Source organism: Mus caroli, unplaced genomic scaffold, assembly GCF_978045245.1.
Source record: "Mus caroli unplaced genomic scaffold, Mus_caroli_1 scaffold_14, whole genome shotgun sequence".
NCBI lineage: Eukaryota > Metazoa > Chordata > Mammalia > Rodentia > Muridae > Mus > Mus caroli.
This window is the reverse complement of record NW_028227269.1, coordinates 30022780-30038251: the sequence shown is the minus strand read 5'-3', so window position 1 is coordinate 30038251 and position 15472 is coordinate 30022780. Positions and strand designations below refer to the sequence as shown.

The 15472-nt window shown below is 44.2% G+C and overlaps 1 protein-coding gene across 2 annotated transcripts in view; it reads left to right on the top strand.

Annotated features, from left to right (window-relative positions):
* Prkar2b (protein kinase cAMP-dependent type II regulatory subunit beta) overlaps positions 1-15472 on the top strand; it is a 95813-nt gene that overhangs the window by 61954 nt on the left and 18387 nt on the right. For both annotated transcript variants that reach the window (XM_021178929.3, XM_085830288.1), the window contains exons 3-4: positions 729-781; positions 6547-6630. In XM_021178929.3, coding sequence (XP_021034588.1) covers positions 729-781; positions 6547-6630 — 137 coding nt within the window. The remainder of the gene's footprint in view (positions 1-728; positions 782-6546; positions 6631-15472) is intronic.

Genomic DNA, 15472 nt, shown 5'->3' with positions numbered 1-15472 from the left:
GCTGGCCTCGAACTCAGAAATCCGCCTGACTCTACCTCCCGAGTGCTGGGATTAAAGGCGTGCGCCACCACGCCCGGCTGGCTTTCACAGTCTTACCGCCCCTTCTTCCACAACGTTCCCTGAGCCTTTGGTGTGCGAGTGTTTTGTCGATGTATCCAGCAGAACTAGGCTCCTCAACTCTGCATTTTGATCGTTTGTGGTGTTTTGTAATGGTCTCTGTTGCAAAGGGATGTCTACTTGATGAGGAGTGAGGACTACCCTTCTCTGTAGGTATAAGGACACATACTTAGATGTAGTTAGGGGTTGTGCTGGCTTAGTAAAAGGGTGGTTGTAGATTCTCCTTCCATATCGATGTCTTCAGCAGCCCATTGGCTAGGTTTCAGAACCAGGCATGATTTTCATCTTGGTGACAGGTCTGAAGCCCAGTTAGAGAGCTGTGAGTTACTGCTAAGTTGTAGGTGTGACTACTGCATCCTCAGGAGGTGGCCGTCACGGTTCACAGGGACCACATTTTGGCGGGACTGTTGGTTGCTTCGCTCCTTTGGAAGCCTGCATGGCACCTTCTGGTACCATGGAGGCCAGTTCTCAGGGAGGAGGCTCTCAAGTCAGGCCCAGCCCAGGGGCCTCTGGGTTCTGTGCCTGAAGCTCACTGATGGTTACTTTTAAAGGTATGTATTGCATGTGTTTGATGGGCAGATGTTTACAATGTTCCCCTTTTATATTTGCAGTCTGTGCAGAAGCTTATAATCCTGATGAAGAGGAAGACGATGCAGAGTCCAGGGTATGTGGTTTACTGAACCAGGGGGTGTTAACACGGATGCTCTCACGTTCCGTAAGGGAGTCATGATAGAAGCATTAACAAACCCAGGCTTTCAGCAGAGAAAATCAAAGGACTTACCTCTTTTCCTCGTCGTCTTTTAATAGTCTGCTTCTACTTCACATTCCGTAGACTTATTTTTAAAACCCCAGAGTCGCTTTTGGGTGGAATGAAACAGGAACATAAGTGCTCCCTGAAGGTGCGGCTTCAGTCCTTTCACCGCAGGCGTCCTGGGGAGGGAAAATGTTTTGAGCTAATTTCCTTATAGCCATAGTTATTTGTAACAAATGCTCCGTGTATAGAAAGATCCCGGTGAAGACCTTCTGCTCCTGTCAGTTGCTAACAGAAGGTTCCTCTGAGAGACACAGGCCTCGAAGCATCACAAGGAGGCTGCCAGCACGGCGCTTACCACACTTAGTGCAGACTGGATCTTGGAGGCCCTGATGACTATGTAAGGATTTGCCTTGTGTAGTTGGATGCAGCTCTTAAGGTGTAGCCTTAACTTACTTCTCCCATTAGTGATCTAGTAAAAAGGAAACTCAGTAAAAGATTATTGTGCTCAAACATGAAGACAAGAAACAACCAACCTATCTCCCCCTCCTCCTTCCCTCCTTCCCTCCCTTCCTTTCTCCCTTCCTCCTTTCCCCCTCACATTCCCCCTCCTTACCTCTCTCCTTCCTCCTCTTCTTTTTCTTTTTTTTTTAAAGAATTATTTATTTTATGTATACACTGTAGCTATATTCAGACACACCAGAAGAGGGCATCTGATCTCTTTACAGATGGTTGTGAGCCACCATGTGGTTGATGGGAATTGAACTCAGGACCTCTGGAAGAATAGTCAGTGATTGTAACCACTGAGCCATCTCTCCAGCTCCCTCCTTTTCTTTATACATACTTTGGGGAACTCTTCTTTGTACCCTCTGCCTTGAAAGGTGTTTTTAAAAGCCTATATTTATAGCTCTGAAGAATGCAGAAAGGAAGATAGTGGGCCCCCACTTTAAGACGATTAGGCTGCTGAAGTGGACGCACCCTCTGGGCAGCAATGTGACTCTTCTTGCTAATCTGAAGCATGCTGTCACTACACTGTGTGATCTAAAAACCACTTTGCCTATCACACACCTCATCCACGTCTCTACAGGAGACAGTACTGGGTGACAGCTGAGGGCTACACACATTCCTTATGTTTGTGGTTAACTATATATATATGGTAAAATTGTGTAATCAGGATAATTTGAGGTAGTTTAAACTAGTTTTAAAAGTCTAAAGCTAAGGCACATAGTTTGAAAGCAGCATTTGGTATCTCACTGGCTCAAAAACTGAGACCTTGAGAGGAGTCTGAGTTAGTTAAGTAAAATGGTTTCGCTAGTTCAATGGTAGTTAAGTAAAATGGTTTAGCTAGTTCATTCCATTGTAGTGAATATTCACTTAGCAGCCAATCAAATGGAGTTAAACATAGAAATTGTCAGTGAGAGCTTGTAGGATACATGTTTGGACGTATTACCAATTCCAGAAAGAGTTTAGAGTCCACAGCATAGACAGGGCCACCTGACTTAGGGCAGCAGTTCCCAACGTATAGGTCATGTCCCCTTTGGGAATTGCATATCAGATATTTACATTATGATTCATATGTAACAAAATTACAGTTATGAAGTAGCAATGAAAATAACTTTACGGTTGAGGTCACCACAACATGAAAAACTTTGTTAAAGGGTCGCAGCATTAGGAAGGTTGAGAACCACTGCACTAGGGTTCTTTAGCAGCAAAGGTGTAGACTCTGAGTGGTATTAAGGACATTCACCCACACTCTCACCTTATTGTTGTCTTTCTGTTCAAGATCCTGGTTTCCCAGGAGCTTCTGAAAAGCCCATACTGACCATCAGGGGCAGGGCCAGAAAATCAAGACTCAGAGACCACTTGTATAAGTAAGGACAGGCATTTTCTAAGAAAGATGGGCCTGGTGGCTATTTCCATGGCAATTTGACACAAGTCAGAGTCAGTTTTGGAAGTGAGACAATGCCCTTACTATATTGGTCTGTGGGCAAGCCTGTGGTACATATTCTTGATTGATGATTGATGTGAGATGGTATAGACCATTGTAGGTGGTGCCATCTCTGGGCTGGTGGTCCTGGATTCTATAAGAAAGCAGCCCAAGCAAGCCATGGCAGCAGGCTGGTTAGCAGCACTCGGCCATGGCCTCTGCATCAGCCCCTGGATCCAGGTTCCTGCCCTGTTTGAGTTTCTTCCCTCAATTCTCTGGATGATGGACTGCAAGATATACAACGAACCCAATCTTTTCCTCCCAAGTTGCTTCTGGTCGGTGTCTTCCTGCAGCCATGGAAACCCTAAGACACTGGAGTCTGCATAGGGTGGGGACTCGCTTTAAGCCTTGCCCTTCCTAATACTTCAAGTGTCTGTGCAATGCATTAATTACATACTAGTAATTCTGATAAAGTACTTTAGGGTTTTGATTAGGTTGAAAATGACTTCTTCTAGATATCATACTCAAGATTACATTTTGCCTTTGGCCTTAAAACTATAAGGTAAACTGAGCCATAGTTCCTAGCAATGATTATTACAGATGTTAGCTTTAGATAGATGGGCAATGAGATATCTGTGAGGAAACCACACTTTGATAGAGTAACATTTCATATTATTATCTGGAATTTTTATAATCAAGAAATCTGTAAACTAATAAAAATGGGTATTTATCTTCATATGAATTTAAAGAAAGTCTAAATACTTAAGACTCATTTTGGAAAAAAAACTAATTTGGGTTTTAGTTGGAATTCCAATAATAAAAGAGAATTTAAGGGTAGTATACATCAGCATGTGCCATTGGAGGAAAGAGTGGTAAATTTTCTCATTCTAGCCTCCAAAAATCTCTCTGAATCGCCCTCTGCATAGCCGGCCAGGTGTTAGGTGTGCTCAGTGAAGCCCTGACCTCTTTATTAGAGGCGAGTGGCAGATGCTAACAAGCAAATTAATGAATAACTACAAATAGGAGGTGCTCAAAGCACAGCCAGACATTGTATAGATTGAAAGTCTGAAGTGACTGGAGTCTCCTTGAGGTAAGACATGAGGCAGGAAGAGAGTCGTGTCTGGGCTCACTCTTGCATCTGGGCCTGGGCAGCCACCAGAAGCGGGGTATGAAGTTGTGTGGTGGAGGCAGCGGTGGCCAGCTGAGGACTCACACGAGGTCAGAAACAGACGGATGGAAGTGCACCTCAGCCCGTGTGTGGGGTCCACTGATGTTTGCAGCTGGAGAGTAGAGTGCTCTCGTTGGATGTTTGAGATGTCTCCTTTATGTCTTCCTGGAGAGTGAAGTGGACCGTGCGCAGGGCTCCCTCTGTAACGGAATATGGAGAGCACGGCGAAGGAAGCCATATTAGCTGCCTTTCTGGTGATTTTCCTTGAAAGGCGAAGAGGTTCAGAGCAGAAGTTGGCAAATGCTTTAGTGGGGAATTTTTTTTTTGACTGAAAATTCACTACTCCTCAACATGAATATTTAATATTTGGGAGTCAGAAGCTGTCTTCAGACTACTCAGCCCTGCTGCTGTGGCTCAGATCAGCACAGGCAATGTGCAAATGAAAGCATGTCTGTTGAACTGGAATTTCTTCTAATTTCCATGTGTTAGTGTGTGTGTGTGTGTGTATGAGAGAGAGAGACAGAGACAGAGAGACAGAAAGACAGAGACAGAGATAGACACAGAGATTGATTACCAAGGTAGAGCCACTCTTAGCTCGGAGACTCTTCAGTACAGATGTGCTTGCGGGTGTGGCTTACTGTAGTAAGGTCTGAGTGTTCACTGATAACTGGCCTGTCCAGCATGAATCTGAGCTCTTTCTGCAGTTTACAGACTGAGATAAAACCAACTGGGTGAGTTTATTTTCTCACCTCTGTTACCAGGTTGAAATGAATTTATATGGAGCCCTTAAAATATTGCCTAGCATATATCAAATGCTACATAAATGCTTGCTGAGCAGGATTTGTATCCTGAAATGAGAAATGTTAGTAAAAAAACAAAAGAGCCTGTGGGCTGGTAAAAGCAAACACTGTGATGTAAGTTTTGAAGGTCTCTGTGTAGCACAGGCCGGAAGCATTGTGCTCACCTGTCACCTTAGGGTCTAGGTTCAGATCAGTGTGGGTCAGATAGTAAACAAAGGTTTCATGGACCTCTTCCCTGTGTAGTGACAAACAGTAGCACAGTGGGCCTGGCAGACATAATGGAAGGGAGTAAGGTTTGTTTGGGATCCAGTTTCTGGGCAGGTTTAGTCCATCAGGTGGGGGAGGGGTGGCTGTGACAGTGACTTAGTCCTTGGTGGCAAGAATGTCACAAGGCAGCATCCAGGAAGAGGATGCTGGTTTGGAAAGACAGGAAGCTATAAGAAGGGCCTGCCCATAGCCTTGTGTGTCTTTGAGCTGGCCCTCTCCTGCCAAGGTCCTCACAGTCGTCAGAGAAGCAGCACCAACATAGGGCTCAGTGTGGGGCCACTCAGAGTCCCAAGTCACAGCACTTGGTCGATCAAACACCTGTAGGGATTTATTCACTAATTAGTAGTCTTTCTTGTCACCTGTAAGTCCCAGGCGCAGGAGTGGTGCCCATCAGAATCCTTTCCTTGTACTGTAATGCCAGCTTTTTTTAGGCTTAGGGTCCATTGCGTTTTGTTTTTGTTGTTGTTGTTAGCTATGTCTTCTGCTAAATTGAATGTGCCTGTGAGTGTTGGCGTCTGTGTGGGCACAGGCTCAGTGCTGTCTGATTCTGGCTGCTTTGATGGGAAAGGTGAGGCATTTGCTCATGAGATCCTACAGTTATTCTTTGAGGCAACATTGGAATAGGAGAAGTAGTGTGTTGGGTCTCCAGGAATCCACTCCATCCCTGCTTTTAGGAGTGTCTTTTACCTCATATTATAGTCACAAACTACAATATTCACAGTAAATAAAAAGCCTTTTGAAGTTAGGGATATAGCTCAGTGGTGGAGAATTTGCCTAACATGGGCAAGCCTTTGGATTCAGTCTCAAGCATTCCTATGCTATGAAAACAGAACCCAACTTGTTGGTCCGTTGAGTCTCACAGAGGACCCTCTGGCTGCTTCACTGTCCCGGATGAAGTGTTCAGTGAGAGTTTAGAACACTGGCCTCTCCTGACTTTACCCTAAAATGATGGTGTCAGTATTTCTTCGAGTCATTTCCCTTGAATGCATTTCCCTTGAGGGCAATCCGTGGTTGCTGGGTCCCTTCTCTGAACTCCTTATCTGCTGTCAGGAAAGTTACCTGCTGCAATTTTCCTAAAATTTTCTTTAATCTTGAATGAAGTATACATTTAAGAATTTGTTTACTTCTGCCAACATTACCAGGTTTTAATGGAAAGAGCTGTCTCTGGCAGAGTTTTAAGATCAGTAACAACGAAATGAAGGCAGTGTCTAACTTTCCAGTGTAACTATGTAACACTCTGTCCCGTATACATGCCTTATAATGCCTTATAGACTAGGATGCATCTTTCATAATGTGCCTGCTGATCTGGGGGGAAGATGGTCTTTCCACCCAGAAGTGGTGGTGTCATTGTCCTGTGCTCGTGGGCTAATCCTTGTTTGCCACCCAAAGCGAATGTCCTACCAACTGGGAGAGTGGACTGGAGCGCTAACCATTCTTCTCTCCAGCACTCCTTTTTGTTGGATTTTACCTGGTATTGACTGCTGTGTTTGCTTTCTCGATTTTGCTGTCTTTTCAGATAATACATCCCAAAACCGATGATCAGAGAAACAGATTGCAAGAGGCTTGCAAAGACATCCTGCTGTTTAAGAACCTGGATCCAGTAAGAGAAATCATAATAATAGAAGTGGGTCACGAACTGGGCAAGGACCTGAGTCCCCCGCTCTCCAAGCTAAGATCACTCTGTGATCACGGTGGAAGCCGAGTGGTTACATGCTCTTGCTGGCTTGAATTTATGGATGTGCTGTGTTAAGGCACCAAGGGAAGAGAATGCCATGCACCTCAAACCTAGCCCTGGGATGGGACAGGGAGGGAAAGGCTAGGCCCCTGCATTCTCTGTGTAGCATAAGGCTCTTAGAAGGGTCCTCTCTGCTGCTCCCAGCAGCCGATAATAAGAACCCTTGAATGTAATTAAGCTCTGTGTTGTTCATATTTTAAATGGAGTGTGTTTCACTTGGCTTAAGGCAAGGACATGTTTGATTCTTTGAAAGAATTCTGACATCTCTAGTCTCCACAGAGGGTGTTTCTATCATACCACTTGGTTTGGGTGTGAGTGTTGAGACTTCGCCTCACACTCTTCAGTGTTCTGCTTTGTCATCACAGATAGTGCTTTCTGCTGTCTAGTGACTTAAGGAGGAACTACTGCTCCATTCCAAATGTGAAGGACCAACTTTGCTAGCTTACTTCAACCCTAAGGTTTGCCTGCTCCTCATTGCCTAGTTTGCAGATGGATGTCTGAGAGCATCAAGTCCTACTGTTCTTAAAATGGGGTCCACCCTTCTCTGGACTTGTTTTTTTTTTAATTTATCTTTTGAAAAATTAAGGTACTACATCATGCCATTTTATATAAGGTCATGCTTGTACCCTGAAATGTTTATAAGATCTTCACTGGTGTCTTGTACAACCTTTTGTCATGTTCCACAAGAACTTGATTTATATTTGGACTTTGGAGCAGACAGTAAAAAATGACATGTCATCCCTGAGTTCAGATTACCATCTTCGACATTTCTGATTGACCAAACAAAAATCTATATGTTGCTTCATTTATTCATTTCTTGAGGGTAGAGTACACATTTTTTCTGCTTCATTTCTCTCTTTAAGTAGCATATGTCCCCAGTGCCTTCTGTATGTATCAGTGTCTCAAAAAGAAAGGATGGCCTGAAACCAGAACAGTCTGAGTTCCCGTTTCTTCTTTATCTAGGTATGCATACTTAGTAATATTTTGGATAGATGAGGCAATTTTAATAAAGTGATGGTATTTAAAGAGGGTCCAGGGCTGGGGATAGATGGTCCCATGAGTAAAATGCCTACAGGAGGACCAGAGTTCAGATCCCTAATACCCATGAAAACACCAGATGTGGCAGCATGTGCCTGCAACCCCAGCACTGGAGGGAAGGGGCTGTCTGGGGAGAATAAGACAGGTAGATCCCAGAGATTTGCTAATAAGCCTATCTAGCCAGATGATTCACTCAAAATATAAGATAGAATCTGGTAGAGGAAGACTCCTGAGGTTAACCTCTGGCATCCAGACAGACAGACAGACACACAGACACACAGAGACACACAGACACACACACACACACACACACACACACACACACGAGATAGACACACACAGAGAGACAGACAGATAGACAGGTTATCAAAATCAAGTCTTATTAAAACTTACTGTGATCTTTGATTGCTTCAGTAGAGGCGCCATTTTCTTCCCAGATGTTTTGCCACCCCATGCTTATGCAGAGAACCTGAATTTAACTCAGTGGGTCACTGAAGAAAAGGAAGTAGGAGGAGGTCTTATTGGGATGTTGTTCAGAGGGAGGAAGAGAGGGTGATGGGGATGAAGTGGCCCAAACTCCTCATATACATGCATAAGGCTGTGAAAAAATAAAAAGGATTCAACCCACTTGAAAGAGTAGGAACAGACAAGTGTAGCTAAAAACAGTTCCAGTGCAGCTTGACTGCAGTTCTGCTCTTCTGGTTGGCGTCATCCGTTCAGGCTGAGTCTTTCTACTCCATCCACTAACTGCATGTCTGCTCCGTGCATCACTGAGCCAGTTATATTTAGGGGTGGACTCGTTAAGGATCCTCTACTATTTTCCTAGGGTTTTACATGGGAGAATTTCAGTGCCTCCTAAGTTTTGAATACAACTGTGAATCATCAGGGCAGTTAGTAAATTTGGAGATCCTGATCCAGCAGGTCTGAGTGGAACCCAAGAGCCTGCACCTCACAGGAGTCCAGGTGATATTGAGGTTAAGGCCCACATACTTTAAGTACCAAGATGAGGCGTGGTGTGACCATTTATGCAGTCAGCCATGTTCTGTCTCCCGTGCCTGCGTCTCTAATGACTGAACGACACAGTTGCTAGTTAAACACTGCAAGGGTTTTGCTGCAAGGCTATCCTGGCAATGTGACAGGGGCAAGGAGTACCGTAAAAACGACACTAGGCAACGTACCTCAGGCAGGAGATTTATTGGGGGCAAGGGAGCACAGAATGGCTGTCTCTGAGTGGAGATGAAGACAGAGACAGGCCGGGCTGTGATGGCCGGCTTTATGGGGATAAGGCACCAGGGTGAGGGAGGAGCCAGGTTGTTAGTGAGTACTGTTAGCGGGCTGTTGGTACTGAGTCCTGGAAGGTGGTGTGGGGGATCTCCAAGGAACCTAGTTGGGAAAGCCAGCCGTTCTTAGTATACCCAACATAAACATTCCTGGGATGTTGTCTACTCTAACCTTTATTAAATTTAAATTGGTAAATTATTTTGCATATCATCTGTCTGTGTGTATCGGTGTCTATCTGTGAGCATATGGGCAAGTGTGGGTGTAAGTGTGTACACGGGTGTGTGAGGACACACCAGAACATAACCTCAGAGTTCTTTGATCAAGAGCCATTCACCATGGTTTTGGCGACAGTCTTACTTTTCTGTTTTCCTTCTTTCTACCCACTGAGTCGTTAGTACTGTCTGCATGTTCATGGGCCCGGGGTCATCCACTGGCACGTGGGGGAGCCTTCCGGTGGCCGAAGCCTCCAAAGGAAAGTGGCTATTCCTCCCAGTAGCCATCAATCCCAGCAGCTTGTCGGCTAAGGGCTGCGCCTGCGCAGATAGCCACAGCTGCTGTGAGTTCATTCGAGCCACTGCCCGTTCTGTGCAGAGGATAACCTTCCTCCTCCCCCATCCTCGGCTCTTATGTTTACATAGTGGGTACAACTGAAGTGTTTGGAGCAGGGGATTTATCAGTCTTAATTGTTCCCTTTGGCAGTTAAAGGGGAAGTGAGGAGAGGAATGTAGGTATGTAGGCTAAAACAAAAGAGTGGAGCCCATGAAGGAAAAAACCATACCATGATCTCGGGGAGTGGGGAATGGCTACGACATGTGCAGGGTTCTCAGACCTTGGAACTCAACAGTTGGCCTTCCTGGGGCCTGCAGGAACATCTAGGATGATTGCCAGTGTCCAGCTGCAGTGACTGTGACGGCAAGAGGGTTCCAGAACGAGGACAGCTCCACAGAAGTAGGGGAAACAGTAATTGCCAATTTGCAGAGCGTGATGCTGGCTTTGTAGCTACTGTCTCATCTGAATTTATTTCCTGGTGTCATTGTCTAGTTTGAAAAATTCACACTTCTCAGATCTCAGCACATTCCCTCCGTGGAGTACTGTATATTTATATAATTGAATTTATATAATTGAAGCCCAGATTTTTCTAATTATTAATGTCTTTGAAGATACTCTTCATGAATATTTTAATGCTCAACTCAGTGGGCCGTTTTCCTCCTGAAATATTTCTAATTTGAGGCTAACTGGAACAGTTTTCCTGGCTATACGGTAGGCTCTTCCATCAGTTCAGTGAATTGTTGCTGCCACAGTGACTCAGAGCCTTTATTGAGCTCGGTCTTGAATCTGCGTTCTGTGAGAGAACTTGACGTGGGTTTCCAACAGTAGCTGTCAGCAGCCCTGTAAGCCTCTGTGTATTAAAGATTTCCTAAGTTCTCAGCACTCTGTGGGTAATTACAGGGGGAAAGTCAATTTTGATTGACTAGAGCGGACACCTGTCACAGAGAAAAGATTTCAGAAGCAAAATTCTCTGTTTTATTAGGAATTTTTTTTATATACTAGTATGAGTGCTTTAGCTTTATAATTAAAAGCCATGTTTCATGTCTGCTTAAAATGGGGCTAATTCTAACATAACCAAAAAATGTTACTGTAGCAGTTTCACTTTTCTCCACCTGACATTTAGAGTCAGAACTAATCAATAAAGCTGATATTTTCCCACTACCTGCCCTCAAAGAAACAAATCATAGGGAGTAAGTAAGATGCAGTCTTAGCAAGCCATTTACTTAACCTTCAGAATGTTGATAGGCGGCCATATGTCGCCTGAGGTTGATGAACTCATTTGGGTAAAAGCTCCCCGTGGGGCTAATTAGCACCATGCTAGGAATCTCTGCTTTATTCCATCCTGGCTCCATCCTCAGCCCTGGCTGCTGCCCATGAAGAGGAGCCAGATCTCGAGCACAGTCAGGGAGGAATGAAAACGCATTTCCTCCTGCTTCTTCGTCCATGGGAAGACTCAAAATGTTGTTCTCTGTAGAGTATTTTTTTTAATTAAGAAATTTTAATCACTACACATAAATTTATCAAAAGTTAACAAAAAGGATCTTCCCTACAACTGACTCCCAGCACCTCCGTTTCTCAGTAGACAAGGTCTTCTATATTACCATGTTTCTTTCCCAGGGCTGTGCAGTGGATATGCAAATACATTCTTTTTTTTTTTTAAAGATTTATTTATTTTATATGAGTACACTATAACTGTCTTCAGACACACCAGAAGAGGGCGTTGGATCCCATTACAGATGGTTGTGAGCCACCATGTGGTTGCTGGGAATTAAACTCAGGACCTCTGGAAGAGCAGTCAGTCTCTTAGCCACTGAGCCATCTCTCCAGTCCCAAATATATTCTTTTAACATTTTAGTGGCAGCAATATTTAGCCAGTGCTTTGCTCTGTTCTCTTCTTATTTAATGCATTAGATACCATAGAGATATATGTACATAGAGCCTCTATTTTTTTATTAGTTCTTTGCAAGTTTCATGTTTCCTACCCAACATGTTTTAATCACATTCACCCTTCAACCCTTCCCAGATCCACCCTCCATTCCCTAAGCCACCCAACTGTGTGTCAAAACAAATAAACCTTTCAAGACCAGTTTGCACTGCCCCAAATATCCTTCGCTGTGTGGCCTTCTCCTGGAGTGTGTTCCTCTGACCAGGCTGACCTCTTAGGAAAAACTGATTCTTTCTTTTCCAGCATCTAACAGCTGTCAATCACTGCATATCTAGGGGTGGGATTGTGTGCCCAACGTCCATGTCTCTGCTGGGATTGGATCCAGCCCTGGGCTTGCACAGGCTTTGCGTGTGCTACCACAGCTGCTGTAAGTTCATCTCTGGGGCTGCCCTGCTGTGTCCAGAAGTATCTAAAAGTCAGGAGTCACTCACTGCCTCTGGCTTTTATACAATTCCTGCTTTTTCTTCTGCAGTGGTATCAGAACCTTGTAGGGATGATGCAGTATACACAGTCCCTTTAAAGCTGAGCACTGGGGACTCTCTTATTCTCTGGCTAGTTAAGGTCCATGTTTGTCACCATCTACTGCACACAGAAGCTTCTCAGGAGAGTTGGTAGGCACATTGATAGATGGATATCCTGAACATTTAGAAGCATAATAGTACAGGCTCCTCCCTAGGGCTTGTGACTTATGTACCCATCAGCTCACCTTGAGGAGTGAGATTTAGATCCAATCAGAAAGTGGTTGGTTCCTTCCATGGGCATGTCTTGCTAGGTGAGCTATTGCTGTAGCTTAGGGAGTACAGGTGAGTACTGAGTTCACTCCCAGTGCCTGCACAGGCCCTGCCAGCACTGTGAAAGCTAGCTCCTAGGGAGGAAGTTTCTAGGTCCATACCATCCTGATCGTGCCATGTTTTATGGCTCAGCTCTGTCATGTCTTCAGCAAGACCTTCTTAGTGTCGTGCTCTAGAAGGTAACCAAGAACAGTGGTAATAGCTTATAACGTTTGAGGGTCTATGGGACCGCGTTGCCTAACAGCTCCAAAGAAGAAATCATTCCTGGAGTTAGTTTTTGTTGTCTAGGAGGAGTATTGTTGCCCTGTTACAGGGTAACTCCATATCTGCATCTTAACTCTGTGTGTGTGTGTGTGTGCACATGCACGTGTGCACCCACAAATACTTACCATTCAAACCACCCCATAAGATGAAGTATTCCTGCCCTTGGATTTAGCTGTGGATTTTTAGATACCAAAGCAAAAATGAGAAGAGAGAAATACATTGAACTTTGTATCAACAGAACATTTTAATAAGTCACAGGGCATTACTGCCACTTTAAAAAAAGTAAAAAGACAAGCTATAGAATGGAAGAAAATATTTGATGATCATGTACTTCAAAAAGGTCTAATGTTCAAAATATTTAAATAATGTAAGATATGAAAAAATCTGATTTTAAAATGAGCAAAGTACTTGAATAGCTTTCTCCAGAGAAGACAAATGCAAGCAAGCAGATAGATTCCTGGTATGGTTAGACATTAAGAAAATGCAAATCAAGACCAAATGAAATACTACTTCATCTCCACTAGGATGTCTATAATTAAATAAAAAACCAAAACAAACTAACAATATCAACAACAGATGCTGAGGACATGAGACATTATGACTCTTGTGCATTGCTAGTGCAAAGTAAATGGTTCTGCTGTTCAGAGTTAAGTGTAGAAATCTTGTATAGGTCAGAAATTCCTCTCCTAAACGTTCAGAAGGGGTGAGATCAAACACTGGTTGAGACAAGTACTGGTATACAAGTATTCATATTAGCACTGTCCACAGCAACTGGAAGGAAGTAGAAACTAAGTGTCCATCAGCAGAGTGTGCAATCTGGGGATGGAACTCCGGTCATCAGGCCTATGTGACATCTTGCTGTCCCAGTAAACTAATTCTAAAATTGACATCTAAAATAGTTAAATCTGGAAAGGTCTATACAGTGTTGAAAGCCAGTCTGTGAATTGATGACTTCAACACTTAGTATAAGGTATGATACCAGTACTGGCAAGAAATGCGTATATTAAGTAGCATAGCTGAATACAGCCCAAGAATGTCAACAGGACGAAGGACGATGTCAATACAGCCCATGTGAGTCAACAGGAGGAAGGAGCAAAGGCAACAAGTGGTTCTGGAACAAGTGGATGCTGCACCCCAAAGAATCCAGACAGGTTCTATACCCCTCACAAAATGTTCTTCCGTGGATGAATGGATAAACTATGGTACATTCAGACAGCGGAATATTATTTACTGAAAGGAAATGATTTGTGGAGCCATGGAAAGGCACAAAGGAAACATGTATTAGTAAGTCACAGAAGCCAGATTGAAAAGGCTAGCCCTACCTGAACCTGTCAGACATCCCTAATAGTAGGTGGAGTCTGCAAAATGGGCTCAGCGGTAACCAGGAATCAAGGGACAGAAGAGATGAACAGCTGGCTTCAGACTCTTGCTGGGGCAGAGAAACTGTAGCCATGTCCTTTTACTTGTGACTTGACTGAGTGAAAATGGTGGGTCTGTAGGTTCAAGGCAACGAATGGAGCCCTTTGGTGGGGACTAAAGATGCTGAGGGAGGCTTGTTCAAGTATGGGGCAAGCAGCTTATGGGAAATCTGTGCATCCCTCTCTACTTGCTATGAAACTACAACTCCTCTGAAAAATAGCAAGGTCTCGATGCACTAGTTCAAACATGCTGATTTCCACTAATTTTATCATTTAGTAGCTGTTGTAAAGGACTAGGTCTGACATTTTTGGGAAAAGGGATAAAACCAGAGATCATTATGTTTAGTGATATATGCCAGCCCATATACTTCTAGTTTCCATGCGTGGGAAGTGGGCTAGGAAGGGACTCAGAGGAGACACGTCCTTAACTTAAAGGAAAGGGGAAATGGGTGAGGAGTAAAAGGGTGAGTGATGGGAAAGCAGAGGGAATGACTGGGAGATAGGAAGGAAGCAACCAGTCAAGGGACAAGGGACAGGGGGACATCAGCAGGGAAGGAGAACAGTTACACAGTTACACAGATAATGACACTGTAGCAGAGTCCTGCCATAAAACCCGTTAGTTTGTACTCTGACTTCAGAAAGCTAATGTCAAAATGTAGTGGCTTAAAGGTACTTTGAGGATGGAGTTGGAGTAGACTGTTTTGCAGACTGAAGTCCCTCTTCACTAAGCCCTGAACTCAGCACAGTTTGAAAAGTACTTCTGTGTATGAGGAGTCTGCATTTCAGCATTGCTGCAGCTGCAGAACACATTAGCAGGACGGCTCCACGATCGCTCTTACACTCAGCCTTTACGCTGTGTTAAAACCCCATGTTTCGTGGTCCTGTGGTCCTCATGCCGGCCTTGGGGCAGGACTAGTGAGACGGAAGATGGCCGACGCACCATTCTCCCTCTGCCCACTCCTCTCAGCAGGTTTTCATTTTCAGTTGCACCCTTTCTGAGAGTCCTGCCACAGTCATCGACTCCCTCGGAAGGTGGAGGCAGGGGAATCCCCACGTGCTGAATGTATAGGAACATGTGCAGTGTATTTATTTGCCCAGCACCGTAGGGAGGCGTCAGTTTTGTTCTGTGATGCTGTGATGTGTGAATAGTGGCACAGCATATGTCACCTCATGGTGGCTTCCTGGAGAACGATTGGTCAGAGTGGAGGCTGCACATTTGAGAGCTTACTAACTGTTGCCATGATTTGTTCATTCCATTTGTACTTTTCCATAGCAGCCAGTGAGAATGTCTCTTCCTCGTGCCGTCCTCCACAAGTGAACGTTGCTAAGTGAGAGGAGTGGAATCCCATTTCAATCTTAGTTTGCATGTCTCTTTATTTTTATTTCGAGAGACTTTGGGCATCTTCTTTCCAAAATTATTT